Consider the following 17,663-nt stretch of genomic DNA (forward strand, 5'->3'; position numbering starts at 1 on the left):
AGCTGCCCACCAGGGTCTAAGACGCCTTCTCTGGGCGCTGTGATTTTCTCAAGGGGGGTATCAAAGCCTCTCCTTGGGGTGAAACCCTTTGGGGGGCAGAGAGAGAGAGAAAGAGATGGGCTGCCGGGTTACAACCTCAGAGCAGAAGGGATGGGGAAGTCCAGTTGGGCTAGGGGCTAATCTTCTGCCTCTGGTGGAGGACCCATGGACCCCCCCCACAAAACATGAACACCCCCCTCTCCCTAAGCCACCACCACCACTACAAGCCACAAGTGGTTCAGTGCTGGGGTGGGCCCTCCAACCTGTTTTAAAAGTGAAGGACTTTCCCCCCCAAAGACCTTTCAGCTTCATGGCCTGGGAAAAGCCGCCTTTAGGGAGGGGAAGAGAGTCGGATGGGCCTGGGGGGGGTGTTCCCCTCTAATTCCATTCTTTTGTCTCGGGATTATTCTCCGCTATTTGTTTTTCATTTGCTTCTATAATTCTGTTTTGTTTTATTGGAACGACTACAATCACCCAGGCTGGCAAGCGACCACCTGTGGAGGTGGGGGGGGGAGGGCTTCTTGTCCAGGGACTCACTCTGGCCCCTCTTGCACCCTGCATGTTGCCCCCCCCCGGGCCACCCAGAGGGCCTTCTCTTCTTCCCCACCACCGCCCTGCTGAGTAGCCGGGGGGGGGGGTAGGCTCTCTCTCAATGCGTTAGGGAGCAGAGGTAAGAGGCGCCGGGTTTTACTCCGAAGTGCCAGAGGCTTCTTAACCACTTCCATTCATTCCTGCAACCCCTGCCCAAAACGCGCACACGCACATGCACACCCCCGCCGGGTTGGCATTTCCAAACATTAGAAGCACTGAGTTTATCATATGGATGACATCAGCATTTCCATAGCAACCGAAGGACTTCATGAAAGAGGGAAGAAGGGAAGTGTGTGTGTGTGTGTGTTGGGGGGGAGACCAGGAAAAGACTAATAATAGGGCAGGGACCCAAGGGAAGCCTGGGCAGGGAGGAAAGGCGTTTTTGAGGGTTGTGAGCCAACCTGGCTCCTTTGGGTGGGAGGGCTTCTGCTTCTGCAGGGAAGGCTTGGGGGTGGGGGTGGGGGTGGGGGGAGGAAGAGGAAGGCAAAACCAGGAGACCTGCCCATCCAAAACTGGGAATGAACAGTGGGTGCCGAGCAGCATGGGTGGATCGGGCAGCGGAGCAGGAAAGCGAGAGAGCGGAAGGACGGATGGGGCTGCCAGAGCCGCCGGCACCAGAAGGAGTGGCATCGAGGAAGGAAGCTCTCCCAGGGACCCCACGGCTGACCTGGGCCAAGCCCTGACCAGGGAGCCCCTTGCCGGGTGCCAGAGGTGGAGGGGAGGCCTGGCAGGGGTTCGAGAGGGGGAGATCCGATGCCTCTTTGGGCAAGGCTGGAAACGGGCACATGCGCGCACGACGGGAGGCTGCACGAGCATCAGAGGTCCCTGCTGAAGGTTTCAAGTGGTAGCGGAACCTGGGTCTCGGCTGCATCATCCCCAGCTTCAGCTCCACCCTCGGCTCAGCTGGAAGCGTGCCAGCCTAGAGGACCCTGCTCTCAAGGAGACCCTTGTCGCAGGCCTCGCTTGGAGCTGGGCCCCTCCCTTGGGTAACCCTGACCAGGCCAGCCCATCCTGCAACTTGCCCCACTCTTTCATGCTCGCCCTCTGAATTGAGGCTGGGGGGGGGAGGGTTGCTGGATGCTCTGCCCTGCCCCTTAGAAGAATCCTTCCAGGGGGTTTATGATACTGCAACTGCTGCCCCACACTGTCAAAACACTCTCCTTACAGCCATGCTGGAAAAGACAGCATCGCGGGCGAACGTCCAGGCCCATCATTCGCGGCGTAGTGAGCATCCTTCTGAGCTAATTGGGGAAGCAGAGCTGGCAGTTGCTCATCAGGATGCTTGATGCTCAAGTAATTATAGTAGAAACGTCTTGCATAATTTGAGCATCCCTAACAACACACCCTCCGCTTCTCCGGGGTGACGGTTCCCTCCTCCGCCACCGGCTGCGGCTGGCATTTGTCCGTTAAGAGAGCAAGCGCGCAAACCCGCTGGTGGTCAGCGGAAGCCCCTCCGACCGGCTTCGAGGCCTCCAGGCTTCTGCATCTCTGCTCCCGGGTCCCTGCCAGCTGGGACATCTGGGGGGGGGGGCACGTTGCACCCTGGCCACCACCCCAGCATCCTCTCTGGTCATCCTTCCCTGTCCCACAAGCATCCTGTGATTCCTTGGAGGGAAATAGCTTCCTGCAGACTCTCGCCTGGGTCTCTTAAGGTCCCACGAGGGAAATGTCTGCTGGCCAGTGTCTTCGTTGTTCCCTTCGTGTCGTCATTTGGCTTATTTGACACTCAATAAAGGCCATTTTATGGGGCTATGAAATGGTGTCTCTTTCATCTAGCCAGCCCTTGCAAAGAAGATCGCTCCCGGAGGGGCTCTGTCGGACACGACGCCGCGCTCTCCTCTCCCAGACCCTTCTCCGAAAAGGAAAAGAAGCTTCTTTCCATTTGGGTAACTCATTCTGCAGTAACAATGGGTTGCCAACTTTTGTTCTGGCAAGGCTCCTGTGCCTTTTGTCACACAGGCCAAACGTCAGCCTCCGAAGCTCCCCCAAAGAACTGCTTCCTCATGTCTAGAAAAACTTCAAGTACCAGATTTCTTTTTTAAAAAATAATAATTCTTGTGCCATTTTTAAAGACAAAAGAGATGACCCCCTGCCCCGAATACAGCTGGCACCCTTAGATAAAAAGAGTAAGGGTTCCTTTTATTACGGTGGCTTTGTTTAAAAAAGCTCTTATATTTAAGCTTGTGCTCTGCTAGAGACTCTGGGTCCCCTCCATGCACCCTCCTGCCAAGCCAGCTGTCACCCATCCTGCATTTGTGCCTCGGATTTTTTCCCCCCTGCCTCCAGGGAGAACTTCTCATTTTCTTTTTCAGGCACCAGGGTCACTGCAACAGAAGGCCAGCTGATCAGAACGGCCTTGAGGTGTGCTCTTGGCTGCCAGCTCTAACCATTAAAACTGCAGCCAGCCATTATTATTGTTTTAGGATAGGAATGACATCCTGAGTGTATTGTCGCCTTCCAGCTCAATTCTCCAGAGCTGCTTCGAATGCAAGGGTAACGGGTCCCCTTTCTGGCACCGGGCTTCTGCACAAACCAAAGATTGTCACGGGGGGGGGGGCTTGGCTCTTTTTGAGGGAGGGATCCAGGCCTTTTGCTATAAACACAGAAGCAATTATCCTAAAAGAGGGGGAGGAAAGCAGGCAATTATCCAAAAGGAGTTATGCAACAACCCGGCTTCCTGCAGATGTCCATCTGAGCGAGGCAATCTGCTCTCCCGTCACCAGTCAGGAGCTAAAAGGCACACTCTGAGCCGAGATCAAGGAGGAAGAAGGTGGCAGGAAAGCAGGTGTAAGCCAGCGGCCACCTGCCATGGGGCCAAACAGAAGGAGGAGCCAAGAGGAGGGTGAAATCTGACACGGAGACATCGGAGACATCATTCCAACAGGATTTTGCTGCCTCTCCAGTGGGGGGGGGGGGGAGAGAAGGGCCCGGCGGCTGTTGTGCCCGATGCAGACCCGCTTCCCGTTCAGGTCCTGCCAATGGAGAGTAAGGGCCAAAAGCCCTTGATCTTCCTCCTTCGGCTTCTTGATCTTTAAACCGGACTTTGACTGGGCAGCTCTTCCATCGGAGGGCACCTCGAAAAGGAGGAGGACGGTCCCCCCTAGAACAGGGCCGAGGGCCCCCATGGGGGTCACTGGCAGGTGTCCACGATGTCACCACAGACATGGGGGCTGCGGGTGATGAGGGGGGTTGGACTGATGGCCCTAACACTTTCTCTCCACTCTTGTTTTAGGGTCTTTCCCTTCACTCGTTCTGCTGGGAACACAGCAGCGTCCTGAAGAAGCAAACGCCCGCTGTCGCCAGAGGAGGATTTCGGACCTGCTGGAGGAGATTCCTCCGACCGGCTGTGTTTTCTTGAAGTTCAGACTCTTGGCAAGGAACAGGTAAGCCAAAACACCCAAATGGAGTTCCTGCTTCGCCCCCTCAGTGTTTCTCAACATTTGAATGTAATATTTCTTTATTGCTGATTTTTGGGCACAAAGGGAGCCCTTCTTAAAATTTCGACTCAAAAAGGCACCGCTGGGCAAGGAAGGCGGTGCCCCCTCCCACCTTTTCCGAGCAAGGCAAACCGAGGCTTTTATAAGCAGCTCCTTGTCCAGGAGAGTCTGCCCCGTATTTTTGTGGTGGGCATTTTGGAAGCAGGTGGGAGAACCGCCAGCCAATCCTGCCACCAGCGCCCTCCCCCCCCCCCCCCCCCGTTTAAAGGCCTTTCCTAATCAGCCACCCGGCTGGGGCCATAAATCAGCTTCGGGCTGGATTTTCTCCTCATTCTTTTTGCCAACTGCAGGACAGAACGAGAGGACGCCCCATTCATCAATTAGGGCCATTGGCCGGCCGTGGAGGCCTTTCCGGAGCGAGGTTTCTCCAAGGCCAGGTTGGAGTCAAAAACACCAGCAGGCCAAAAAGACAGAGCCTCCGTCAACCCCACCTCCACCACCCCATGCCCTCTCTTCACACCTGGGAAACATCCCCCCCCCCCGCCCCGGTGAAGGCCTTGTAACCTGGACAGGATGGAACCCTTGGCCACGGAAGCCGAAGGCGAAGGGTGCTGAGCCACTGGCACGAATCGGAGAAGATCCTCCCTTTGCGAAGGGAAGCCGGCTCACCTTACAGCACCGGGACCAACAGCGGCGGAGGCTTCCCGGGGTCAGCCATTTCTGCCGGGCTTGTGGGGCAGAGCGGCCGCTAGAGAGAAGCAAGAGACGTTTTCAAGGAGGCTGCTGGGATCACTTCGGGGGAGAGGGAATCTCCATTAGTGGATGCGGCACATCTGTAAGAGCAGCATTGTGTGGTATAACACTGAAAGTTGCCCTTCCAGCTTCTGAAACAAGTGGACTGGAGCCCATGAAAAGTCATGCCGTGTTTAAATTTATATACCATCCCACTCGTGCCATGCACTGCTCTGGGCAATGCTATGCACCCCCCTAAATTCCCCTGCCCCCCCAGCCCCCAGGATGCGCCTGTCTCCTGTTTGCAAGCCGGAAGAGAGACCCCATGGAGTCGGGCAAAAGCTGAGCTGATCTGGAAGCCAGGTAGGGCTGGAGGCTGATTTTATGACACTTCAGATCATATTTCTTAACATCCACGCACGATGAAGAATCCTGAAAGGCTCAAAAGAGCAACTTCTCAGTAATTTTCAGTGATCCTGTCAAGATCTTACCTAACCCAGAATTTTCTTCCTACGCCAAAATTACAAACCTATCCCTCCCCCCCCCCCCCCAATTTTGCTAGTCAGGTGGTTGCTTGCTTTTCTGCGATTCATACCCGGATGGTTTTGGAGCCCTTATAAAAAGACGTTGCATGGGCTGGGGATGGGGGGGGGTAAACCTGGGTCATTTGTGGGGAGGAGAGAGGCAGGGGGGAGAGAGAGAGAGAGAGAGAGAAAGGTGGAGAGAGAGAGGAATTCTTGATTCCACCCCCTGCCCTTTTTTAATGTTGCTTCTTGTGCTTCACATCTGGAATTCCTAGTAAGAATCAGGAATGGCTTCTTTCTGGGGCTGTGGGGGGGGGGAGCCCTTTGCTGCAGGAGTTGTTGTCATGGCAATGCTTTTTAAAGTACCTTGCCAAAAAAAGCGAAACAAAAAACCCCCCCACTCAGGCAGAGCTGCTGTGTTCCCTCTGGAATCTCCTTCCACGCAGTTAAGCTGCAGCTGGGGAAGGAGAAGGCCTCCTCCCTTCAGAACCAGATTGGGGAGGGGGCGAGAGGGCGGCTGCCCCAGCCTTGACCCAGCTGGGAACACGGGAGGTCCTTCCGGCACAGCTCTCCAAGCGGGCTTAGCTAGTCGTCTCTTGATTCTTGCCTTCCAAGACGGTCCAAAAGTGGAATATATAGGTGGGAAGCCCAGGGGCTGGAAAGGCCCTTCGGAGGTTGCCCCAGCTGGCCTGGCATGGCCCCCCCCATCTCCCAGTCCAGCGCAGGGCGTGGGTCAGCCTCAAAAGCCCTGCGTGGCTTGGGACCAGGTGGACTCCAGGGCAGCCTTCCGAGGTCAGCAGCCTCCCCGTGTGTGGCCACCACCTGCAGGGCCTCTTCTGAAGGGCCGGCCAAGCAGAGAGGGCTGGATCTTCTCAGGCTGGCCCCTGTTGACCTGCTCTTGCCCCCCCCCTTCTGTCTTGATGATCTTCTAGAGACTGAGAGACCTTACTCACCAGGGAGGCCTTTCCCTGAGAGGGTGAGCGGAGTGGATTTCTTTGAGAGCTGCTCTACCATCATGCCCTATGATCCCTGCTTCTCCCAGCATGCCTACAATTCTTCAGGGACTCCTCCTTGGGGCTCTTTTCTTGTCCAGCTTGAGTTAACATCATCTTTCAGGGAATGGGAGTTTCTGGAAAATGGGAGTTCAGAAAAGCTCACCCTAAAACCGTCTTACATGTGCCACAAGATTTTTTTTTTATTTGGTTGGTTTGGTTTCGCTAAACATCCTGAAAGCGGCTGGCCTCTCTGGAAGATGGGAATCGTTGTTCGTTTGCAAATATACCGAGAGAGCATGGGGTCGATAGGAAGGGGTTCACCCAGCCAGGGGGGACGTTCTTCGAGGATGACCCGGATCGAGGGGTTCCCCTGCAGCAGATCATCCCAGCACATGGCTGTTCCAGTGCATGTCTGTGTTGCTATACACTTATTTATTGTATGGCCCCATCAGGCTAGGCAGGACCTCAGGGTATCCACCTGGATTAGCACTAGGGGTTCCTGCCAGGAATGATGAAGAAAGGGGAAGTCGGCATTTGCATGTTTGTGCGTGCGAGGGCTGGCCTCCCCAAATGAGGCGCAACCACTGACTGAGTCTGGTTCTAGCGGGCATGGCCAGAGGGGGGAGAGGGCATGGAGAAGGGTGGGGGGGGAGTCAAGGGGCGCAGCACGATGAGATCTGATGGGACGGGGGCGTCTCTGTCCTATGGGTGACTTTCCACCTGTGTTGGACTACTGCCCCCATAATCCCCAACCAATGTGGCCAGTGATGGGTATGGTGGTCCAACCCTTCTGGCAGCCCCCAGGTTGTAAAACACTAGGATGGAGCAAAATTCAGAAGGGAAAACCCAGGCAGAAGAGGGAAGGAGGCAGAAACCCCAGGTCTCCAGCCCTTCTCGTCTCCCAGTGGGACGTCCAGGGGAGGGAAGAAGACCCATCTTCCTTTCCTTGGTTCCAGGGAGTGGTGTGGGTGCCCCTGGTTTTATGAATGCACACCCCCAAGCAACCCTCCTCCTCCTCCTCCTCCAGAATTAGGCTTTCCAGCTGCAGATTTGCAGCCCTCCTGGGCAATTCCGGGGGACGCTGAGAGCAGACCCCATGGCTGCTCAGTGGGTTGACCTTCTGGAAGGGAGTCGCTGCCCCCCCCCACCTGCCCGGGGTCTGTCCCTCGAGCAGAGGAGTGTCTTGCCCAAGGCGGCCTGCCTTGGGTGGTGGCGGCTGCTTTGGGAAGAGGCGGGCGGGCACGCGCGCAGGAGGCCTGTGTGTGTTTTAGCCTTTGAGAATCAATTAGCCCTGCCTCAGAGGGTGATTTATGGCATGCCTTCCAGGGACTCTGCTTTGATTCGCCTTATTAGGGCCGCAGCAGCCTTTGGCAAAAGGCAAGGAGGATTAAGGGCGGGTGGAAAACAGCTGGCGCACGCAGAGGAGCGAGAGAGAGCCGAGAGCAAAAGCAGGCAGGCCTGCCCTCACCTCCTCACCTTTCCCGGAGTGGGAAAGAAAGGCGTACATAAGCCCCCCCCCCCCCGTCACCATCAAGTCAAGGTCCATAAAGCCTTCTCATCCATGCCCGTCGTTTCAGCAGAGGGCACTTAAGGCAGGATTCGTGCGGCTTCCAAGGGGGCTTCATGCCTGCCACCCCTTTCCGGTCCTCCCCGCTGCATTTCCCTGCTTGGCAAAGGGAGCACGGCTGACGGTCTTTCCAGAAAGCCACACCGAAAAATGGGTGACGCTGGGAAAGCAGCCGAAGCAGAGAGACCCCGCGGCAGGTCCCGATCCAGGTGCAAAGAGCAGGCCTCGGCCTTCCTCCTCTTCCAGCGAGGACGGCCCGGCAGCCGCTGCTCCTCCCCTGAGATTTTGGGGCCCAAAGCTTTCGCCACCGCAGGCTGGGAAGGGGCAAAAGACCATCGGGCCCGAGACCGACGGTGTGGTTTTCCTGGGCTCCCTCCAAAAACAAGGAGGATGCCTGCGGGCATCTACTGAAAGAGGGCGGGTGGGCACCAACGACGACGACTCTGGGGGGCCGGGAGGGGGCCGACCCCACTTTGGAAATCAAGTCAGCTCAAGCTTTTCCCAGGACTGCTCCCTCCCCCAGAGACCTGGGGGGACAGGGCAGCACTTTGGAGGCTCCAGCCGGTGCCACGGGAGCAGACGGCAACGCTCCCCCCGCTCCCCCCGCCCCACCCGAGAGTTTGTCCTCCATTGTGCAACGACAGCCACGATGAGCAGCCACGACTCAGGAAAGGGCCGGAGAGTCAGGCGGCCTCCCACGGAACGATGGTGGTCCTCCTTCCTCCCGGCCACGGAGCTCCTTGAAATGTTTTCCAGGGAGGAACGAGCAAGCGAGCGAGTGAGCGGGGTGGGCCCGGCCGGCCGGGAAGAGAAAGGAGAGCGGTCTGGGGGCCGACCACTCCCAGGCAGGCCACTTGTTTTACTTGAAGAAGAGGCGAGTCTTCCTGTCCCCCATCAGGACCCTGGAGAAATAAAAAAGGGGAAAAGCTGAGCCGGGTCCCGCCGCCTGGGGCTCCATCTTGTTTGGGGACACACACACCCCCGAGGGGGACCTGCCCCAGTGCCTGACCTTCGGGCGGAGCCCCAGTGACCATGCCCGACCAAGGGGTCCCAGAGGGCTCGGGGGGCTTGTCCCGTTTCGTGTCTCTTTTTTAGGGACCCCAGAAAGGCTCTTCTTTCAAGGGGTGGCCAGCGAGGCCCCTCCTGCCAGGTGGGAGCAAAGCGGCCGGTGGTCTTCGCCGTTCTCCGGTGCCTGGGGAGGGGGTGGCAGAAGGCCCCCCCGGCCTTTGAGGGCCCCTGCTTCACACTTCAGCCCCCCAGCAGGGCTGGCGCTGGTGGGCTCGGGAGCCAGACGAAGGGGCCCACCAGGGGACCACTCTCTGGGGATTCGTCAGGACGGAGGCCCCTTTTCAGCCCTCGAGGTAGATGCCCTCTGAACATGGAGGTTCTGCTAAGCAGGAATGCCCCCTCCACACATACACGAAAAGGAGCCTTGATGGATCAAAGCAGGGTCCCACCTCAGGGTGGCCAAGCGGGTGTTTTGAGGAAGTCCTCACCAGGGCCGAAATGGGTCCCTCCCCTCCCCTCCCTCCCTCCTTGACCTCAGGGAGGTTCTCCTGCCAGGCTCAGCCGCCCTTTCGCCGCTCGGCCGGCCCCAGGACCCGGCGACACCATCCACCTACCTGATCAAGGCGCCAACCAGAAGCCCCCCCGCCATGGGGCCGACCCAGTACACCCATTGGTAGTCCCAGTAGTTTGCGACGAGGGCGGGGCCGAAGGCTCTGGCCGGGTTCATGCAGGCTCCAGAGACGGCGCCCCTTGGGTGGCGGGAAGGAAAGGAACGAGCAGGAGGTCAGCGTGCTAGGCTGCCATCCCACAGGACGGGCTTGTTTGCTGAGGCCACCCAAAGAAAGATCTGTTCCCCCCCGACTCCCACCCACCCCCAACTCAGCAAAACGTGTGTGTGTGTGTGTGTGTGTGTGTGTGTGTGTGTGTGTGTGTGTGTGTGTGTGTGTGTGTGTGTGAGAGAGAGAGAGAGAGAGAGAGAGAGAGAGAGAGAGAGAGAGAGAGAGAGAGAGAGAGAGAGAGAGAGAGAGAGAAACAGACGCTGTGCCTTCACTGAGAGAGAGGAATGTCCAGGTTCCTTCCGGCTCAAAAATTGAATGAGTCCTCAGGATCTTTCTTGAATGACAGCAGGGAATCAATCCCACCGCGCTGTGAGTGTGTGTGTGTGTGTGTCTCCTGCCTCTTCAGGAATATGGCACGCCTCTGGTTCCTCCCCTCTAGTCAGACCAGGGAGGGGAGCTGTCCAGCAAGGTAAAGGCCGGGCGGCCGGCTGTGTCCACTGGGATCACCGGGGAACTGTCCAGACAGAACCAACCCTGAAGCCAGAATCCGCCCCCCACCCCCCGGAGCTGTTCCACAGGAGGACCCAGACCGCTGCTGAATGGGTTTTTTTTTTTAAATCCCTGTTTCTCCTCCTGGAACATCCCCAGCCCTGATCCCTGCTGCTCCCTGCTTCCTTTCTGTCTATATGTTTGTTTGGCTGTTGCCCCCCCCCCCAGGGTTTCTGTGATTTTTGCAGATCCGTTTGGACAAACTGTTTTGTTTAAGTGTGAGACTTTGTTGCCCTGGGGGATAATCTTATTGAAAGGGAGGTGTAGAAATAAGCAGGCAAATAGCGCGACGTCTGGCTCCCCACCTCCTCTTGGGTGAAGCTTGACTTCACTGGGAGAAAGGCGAGGTCGAAATATAATAAACAAAACTCGAAAACCGGCTGATCCCCTGTGCGCCGTTTTTTCTTCCTTTCGCTTGCCAACTCACCCTGCAAGGATGTCGGCCGTCACCGTGAAGCCGATGCAGAAGGGGGCCAGGGGGCTCTTGGTCTTCTCGTTGATGGCCCCCATGCAGACAGTCATGACCAGGAACATGGTCATGACAATTTCGCCCACCACGGCAGCCGGGAGCTGGTCGTCGGAGACGATGCTGGTGAAGGCAGCTCCCGTGGCGTTCTCGTACCGCTCCCAGACCGTCATCACCTGCAACGGAGAGCCGCGGTCTTTCATGTCCCATCGTCCACCATGACTCGTAACCCACAAGCCTGCACGAGCATTTGGAGATGTCTTCCAACATTTTAGTCTAGTTTCCCCCCAACCTGGTCCCTGGGCTGCAAGGGGGGATCATCCTGCCACCACCAGGAATGATAGACATGGTCGTCTCTTAAAACCGCTGGAAGGCTCCAGCTTGTGCGGAGAGGGGCGGCGTTTTAGTCCCTTAATAAAGGTGTGATACGGGCTTAAGCAATGCCACGTCGCCAGAGAGAAGACACAATCCTGCACGCCCTTTTCCCCCCAGCTCCTTGGCTCAACAGGAAGGTATTTGCACATAATATTCATTTAGAAGACAACACAGGGACTTCTCTCGTGCAAATGTATTATTTTGAAGTTGCTGCACGAGAGTCTACGCCCAGTGTTGTCACCAAGGTTCACTCTTGGTTTATGGGAGAACAACCCCCCCCCCAGGAAGCAAACCCCACACCCGCACGGCACACCCTCGACGCCAGCTGCTCCCTCCCTCCCTCCTCATCCCACCGCTCCCCAGCGGTGGTTCATCGTACCCGGGCGAGACCTGCTCCGATCAACCCTCCGCACAGCTGGGCGACCCAGTATGGAATGACCAGCATCATGTTCAGCCCTCCGACCAGCCATGCGCCAAGGGTAACGGCTGGGTTGTAATGGCCACCACTGCAAGCCAAGGGCAGGAAGAAGAGATCGTGGTTAGGAAAAGAGCCCCCCGGAGCCCCCCAGGGTGTCCTGTCCTGTTGCTCCAAGGGAGGGGGCAGGGGGGGACACCCAAGAAGGGAGGGCAAGAAAACCAGAGAGGGCCTCAACCTGCTTGGCTGCTCCTCCTCCTCCTCCTTTCCTGCAGTTGGGTCCCACTGTGGCAGAAACCACATTCAAGAAACCCATTAACCGAAAGGAAAGCCATAAACTAGGTGGCGAAGGGAGATCAGAGGGGACTTGTTTACTCCATGGGATTGATCGAAGTTTTGAGGGCAAATTTCACCTGCTTCAAGCCTACTTTTGCAAAAGGATTAACTCTTGCAGGGCAAGGACTCTGCCAGCCAGGAGAAACAGCACTAGCAGTGAGGAGCAAAGTGCGAAGTCTGGGGGTAGAAACAGGCTCTCAGCCCACTTCAAGGGAAACCCCGGCCATGTCAGATGCCTCTTCTACTGGGTTTTAACTCCCACACCTTTATTACTATGCCGCCAGCTTCCCTTGTCTGTCTGTCTGTCTGTCTGTCTGTCTGTCTGTCTGTCTGTCTGTCTGTTGATCAATTGATTGGATATTCTACCTTTTCTCCCAGGACAGCTCACCAAATGAACTAAACCATGTACCTTGCAAAGAGTGAAAAGTGACGCTATTACAATGAAATGAAACATGCCATCCTAAAAACAAGTGCCAAATTGATACCATGTAAGCCCAATGGAAAAACAAGACAAAATGGGTGTTTTGCACCATTAAAGGACTCTTCCTCATCCGCCGGTCCTGGGCAAAGGCAAGCCTGTCTCCATGAAAAGATCTTTGCCTGGTGATGGAAAGAGGGCAGGGATGCCAGCGGGGAGCCGGCCTCGCCCTCCAGAGTCTGGGGGCAGCCACCAAGGAGGCCCCGTCTCACCTCCTAGCTGGAGAGGCCCGTGAGGGCGTTGGGACCGAGAGAGAAGCTACTGTGGAAGGAAGGGTCCCGTGAGGAGGTGCCCACCACCACCACCACACACACGCACACACACACACACAGAGAGAGAGAGAGACTTCACCACTCCTCTGGCTCCTTCGCTCACCTGAGGTTGCCCAGGACGGCGATGGTGAGTCCCAGGGCCAGCCCGTGGGCCAGCGCCGGCTGCAGCCTCCCCGTCCCCTCCGTGTTCTCAATGACAGAAGCGCAGCCGATGAAGATGAAGAAGGCCGAGCCCACCAGCTCCCCGAGGCACGGCTGGAGGTACTGCTCGTACCAGTTGGGCTGCGAGGGCCGGGGCTTGCTCTCCAGCTCCAGGTCCTGGACTGACATCTTTCCAAAGTCCACGACGGACATGGCTGGGCGACTCTGGAAGACAAGAGGCCTGGCTGGGTGCCCAGCCCGCATCTCCCCCCCCCGGCCCCCGGCTGCCAGGACAAGGAGAACGCGGGGGCAGGACCTTTGGGCGGGACACAATGGAGCTGTCGGCCGGTTTCCATGCCGCTGCCGTGGGGCGCAGTGCCCTGGACATGGGCAGGGACTTGGCCAAGCGGCGTCCCTATTGTTCCCGCTTTCTCCCCCACGGTGGAGGAAGTCCTTGGTTGGCCTCCTGCAAGGAGGAGGAGGAAACCCAGGCACATACCGAATGCCAGGCCACCAGCAATTGCATTGATGGATTGGCCCGAGTTTTGTTTGGAACCGTCTGGACTGAGCCTTTCTGGGCAGCCGAGCGGAGAGTTCGCCGCAGAATTAAATGGCCCTTTAAAGACAAACCCCCCAACACACACTGCAGTCTGAGATGAGGCTGCGTCCTCCCTCTGGGTTGACCTGGGCTCAGTTAGGGCTGCTGCTGACAAGGAGCCTTCCTCTTGGAGACTCCAAAGACTGCAATGGCAACATCCAGGGTCTACTACCTGGAGGGAGGACTCAGCCTTCCACCTTCTTTTCCCCTCTGCGAATTTCCATGGCTGAGTGGGGATTCGAACCCAGGCCTCCTGAGTCCTAGTCTGTCACTCTCTCCCCTACACATAAAACCACACTTTAAACATCTCACTAATCTCGGAAGCCCTGTTAAGGTTGCTATGAGTCGATCCAAAAGAACAACGGCAGGGAGACGGCAACAGGCGGATGCATTCAATTGATCCGTCCTCTTTAGAGCCAATCTTTGACTGGCCAGTTAAATCGGCAACTGCTGCCCCTTCCGAATGTGAGAGGGTGCTTCTCTGCCAGGATCCTGGACCATCCATGCACCGCTCCTGATTTCAGGCCCTGAGTCGGCATTGCATCCTGGCTCAGAGAGAGCTGGAATACAAGCGATTCGGAAGGGACAGGCTGGAAGCCCAAAGAAGCCAGCGGAGGCCTTGATGGTTTACTGCCTGGAGGTGGCAAGAGTTTTGCCTCACCTACGGCACTGATGGGCCACAGAAGGCGGGGTGCTCCTCGCACGCCCCCCCGACTCTGCTAGAAGCAACACACGGGCAACGATCCTTCCTAAATAACGCATCCTTTGTTTGTGCTCTTGAGTTGCCACCAACTTATTTCCATGGGCACAGCGTGATCCGGTGTCTTTGCCATTCGGAAGCAGGGCATGTGGATGCCAGCGGCCCTTTTATGCTGAGAAAGCACCCCCTGTCCGTTTGCCTGCGTCCAACGCCTTTTGATGCTCGGGTGAGCGGATCCATTGAAAACAAGGCCCCTTTCCAACTTTAATTTTGGGAAGAGTGGACCAGACAGTGCACTGGCCCCAGGTGGTACGATAGCCCCCCTTGTTAAAAGCCCCACCGCTTAGTGGATGCCATCCTTCTGGAACAGAAGACGGGGATGGCCAGACTTTCTGAGAGAATCAGGTGGGAGATTTCTTTGGGGACAGAAAAGCCCAGGCTCCAGCTTTTTCTCCCAAATAAAAATTTGCTCGCTCACATTTTTGAATTTATCTGAATTAACAGCCCTAACACTATAGTAACACTCCCCCCCCCCCAAAAAAAACCTCTCCATAGTCACAACAACAGTGACAGGTTTGGCTTTTAGTACGTTAAAACATTGCATTAGGTGCCACAAAAACTGAACAGCACTTGACATTTAGTGTTTTAAATCACTTCTTTCAACAATTCTAAGCAGAACGACTTCTCATGAGAGTTGGGATTTGACAAGAATTTGCTACTCCGAACCGTGTGTGTGTGTGTTTTTTAAAATGCCATTGAGTTTTACCCCGGCAGCAGCTGGGAAGAAGCCCTCTCCTGTTTCAGCCAAAGGACGTCTTCTGTGTCACTCCGAAGCTCCCCTATTCCCTTCACCCGAGGAGAGCGCAGCCCGTTCAGAGGCTTCCCGAGGGACGCCTGCTTGGCACAGACGCTTCAGCTCCTCTTTTGGCAGGAAGGATATTTATTTCCATGCACTTTCCAAGCAGGTTTGCAGAGGCAGCTCCTTGCTCTTTAAGCTCTACCGTGATTGCAACAGGTGCTTGGAAAAGTTTGCTGGCCTTGCCATGCTCCGAATGGCTAATGTAACTTAAAGTTGTTTCCAACGAGCTATTTCTGTTATTCTTTGTTAACTATTTTTGAAATATTTCAAAACGACACTCCCACGCTCTCCCGTCCATCCCTAGCCCAGCAGAGGTGCTCCGATGCTCCAGCCCAACACCCCTAACGCTGGGACGTACCTGTGGCTCTCGGCTACCCGGGGCTCCCGGATTCCAGCTGTCTTTGTCCTGGGAGAAGAGATGCCCGCCAGGTCCCTCCAGAAAGCTGGCCCTTTTCTGCGGCAGGGAAGGGTTCGGTGATCTCAGTCAAGGATGGCCACGCTCCCAGCTTGACCTATGGTGTACACGAAGTGTGTGCAGAAAACAGGGGGGAGCAGAGGGTAATGACGCTCTTAAAAACAGGCAGTAAAAGCCAAAGGGAGAGGGGGGAGGCCCTTCCAGCCACCTGGAAGAAGAGGAGGAGGAGGAGGGCGCTTTATCTGGGCCGGCCCATGGTTCAAGGCTTTGTTGCCCGAGTGCCAGCCAGGGCGGGTTGCCAGCTGAGGGTGAAGGGCAGCAGGAAGGCGTGCAAACCGGCACCTTCCCAAAGGCACTGGTGCTTTTTTCACAGCGTCCTTTCCCTGGAAAGAAGGAGCTTTGGAACGCGTGCAGAGTGTCCTTCAGCGGTGACTTCACTGAGAAGGACAGCTCTGTCATCTGTGAGGTGGATGTTGGCTTTACCGCCTTGCAAAACTGGGGTGGGGTGGGGAATACACCCGAGTCACTGAAATGTCAGTTTCTCCTCCCATCCATCAGTGTGTTTAACTCCCCCACCCGCCCACCCCACTGTCAATTTCCCTCTCTAGAATGCAAGCTTATGGGACTGATTGACACAAGAGAGCAAGGTTTTTTTCATCATGGTCAGAGGTGGGGGGATTTGTGGCTTGGGGGGGGGTCAGTTCCCAGCAGCGCCCAGGATGATGGGAATTGCTTCTCCTCCTTGGCTTTGGTGAGGCTTAAGGCGATGTCAGAAGCAGGGGGCCAGAGAGAAGGCAAGTCCATCGAAGCCTCTTCGAGAGCCATGGATCTGGGCCACGAAAACATCAGCCCTGGTGGGAGCGCATGAAGGGGAGGGAAGGAGGAGAGCTTGGGAAAAGTTAGAGGATCCTGGGAATTATTATAATAATAGTAACAATAGTCAGCACTTCTGCGGTTGCTGTTTATTACATTTCTCTTCTCTCCTGCCTTTCCCCTTTGAGGGAGTGTCCTGCTCATGGCAGCTTACAGTCATTAGGAAACCTAATAAACACAAGAAGTGAAAGCAAATTTGATGACAGAATCATTAGAATCAAATAAAATGGAGCGCCACGATAAAAGCCGTGCCAATGAATTAAATCTGCCGTCAAAATCACTGCAATAAATCCCACTGTATTGTAAGGTGCACCAAAACACAGTGTCTTTGCAGCCTTCCTAAAAGCTGAGAGCGGGAACTGTTGGCATCACGGAGGGAGGCCAGCTTGTCAGACTGGGGGCTTTGCAGGACGTAGACCCCTACTCTAAAAAAAAGCAACCTTTCCCAGCTCTGGATGGGGAAGGCGGCAGACCTGGTCTAAGGGAGGACAGAGAGCGCAAAGCGTTGACCCAAAAGGCGGGGGCCGAGGCCAGCCTGCCGGGCTGCCACAGATGAGGCACCGTGGCCTGGGGAAAACAAAGTTCCCGATGGAGTGGCGCTGAGCCTTTCTGGCAGAATCGTACGGCCCAGAAGAACTCCCCACATGAATCAGGAGGGCGGCGTGAGATGTGAGCCGTGGCGAGAATGATGGCCGCTGAAGCAGCTGCACAAACACACCCATACCCTTTGGGGTTGCCATTACCCAGATTCAGGGGCTACTTACCTGGGTCTCCCCCGCCTCCTGTCCATGCCTACCACCAACCCTTCCCAAACCTTGCCCGGTCCATCTTTAGGGCATTGCAAGAACCCTCCCACAAGGGCCAAGGCCAACGAGACCCGGGCACGCCCTTGGAAGGCGAAGGGCCTCTTGTGCGCCTGGCAGGCAGCTCCCTTTGAGCTCCGTGCCTGATTCTGCCATCAGACTGCCAAGATTTGCACCCTGTGACCATCACTCGTCTTTCTGCACTTGAGGAATCCCCTCTCTGAACAACATGCAACCTGTATCATCATCCAAAGGCCTTCAGAAAGGTTGCCAAGGGGGGGGGGGTTCTCCAGAGGTGGGCAACGGCAATCAGATAGCGTTTCCTGGCCCACCACCCTTCAAAAACTAAAGGCTACCAGGGACCGGTGGAGGTGGCCTTCAGAGGCAGGGCCCCACGATGACTACGACTACGGGCAATGTGGGTTGAGGGACAGGAGGCAACACAACTCACAGGCCAGGACAATGATTCAAGGATGGCCCTGAACCGAGAGTCCAGGGTGCAAGGAAAACTCATCAGGAGGAGTTCTGATTTTAGCCCAGCCTGGTGGACGCAGGTCTGTTTCCTCCTTCACCAATTTACCGGAGTTCACAAGAGGAATTTCAGCAATGTCTCCGAGACAATCCAGGTCTTGACGTCTGTGATAAAGGGAGGAAACGTCATGTAGTAGCGGGTTGTTTCTCTTAAGTTTAAAGAAAAATTCTGGAAGAACT

General features: G+C 56.2%; 1 protein-coding gene and 1 long non-coding RNA gene across 2 annotated transcripts; one reads left to right on the forward strand and one right to left on the reverse strand.

Annotated features, from left to right (window-relative positions):
• The first annotated feature begins 3,297 nt into the window (after positions 1-3,297).
• LOC140702529 (uncharacterized) lies at positions 3,298-9,926 on the forward strand. The gene is made up of 2 exons (XR_012081730.2): positions 3,298-4,013; positions 4,418-9,926. It is a non-coding gene; the product is annotated as an uncharacterized LOC140702529 (long non-coding RNA).
• Positions 8,495-15,445, reverse strand: AQP8 (aquaporin 8). The gene is made up of 6 exons (XM_072982521.2): positions 15,220-15,445; positions 12,667-12,929; positions 11,442-11,568; positions 10,649-10,863; positions 9,508-9,642; positions 8,495-8,787 (listed from the first exon to the last, which is right to left on the reverse strand). The coding sequence occupies exons 2-6, from the start codon at positions 12,915-12,917 to the stop codon at positions 8,745-8,747; spliced, it is 771 nt and encodes a 256-aa protein (XP_072838622.2). The 5' UTR covers positions 12,918-12,929; positions 15,220-15,445; the 3' UTR covers positions 8,495-8,744.
• Between the last annotated feature and the right edge of the window lie 2,218 nt (positions 15,446-17,663).

Source organism: Pogona vitticeps, chromosome 13, assembly GCF_051106095.1.
Source record: "Pogona vitticeps strain Pit_001003342236 chromosome 13, PviZW2.1, whole genome shotgun sequence".
NCBI classification, from domain to species: Eukaryota; Metazoa; Chordata; class Lepidosauria; order Squamata; family Agamidae; genus Pogona; species Pogona vitticeps.

What these genes read in the sequence shown, in the direction of transcription:
- AQP8 (XM_072982521.2), bottom strand. Translation starts at nt 12,917, where the DNA reads ATGTCCGTCGTGGACTTTGGAAAGATGTCAGTCCAGGACCTGGAGCTG. An exon ending in GCCGTCCTGGGCAACCTCAG is followed by an intron (nt 11,569 to 12,666) that starts GTGAGCGAAGGA and finishes CTTGGCTTGCAG; the next exon opens with TGGTGGCCATTACAACCCAG. An exon ending in TCGGAGCAGGTCTCGCCCGG is followed by an intron (nt 10,864 to 11,441) that starts GTACGATGAACC and finishes TCTCCGTTGCAG; the next exon opens with GTGATGACGGTCTGGGAGCG.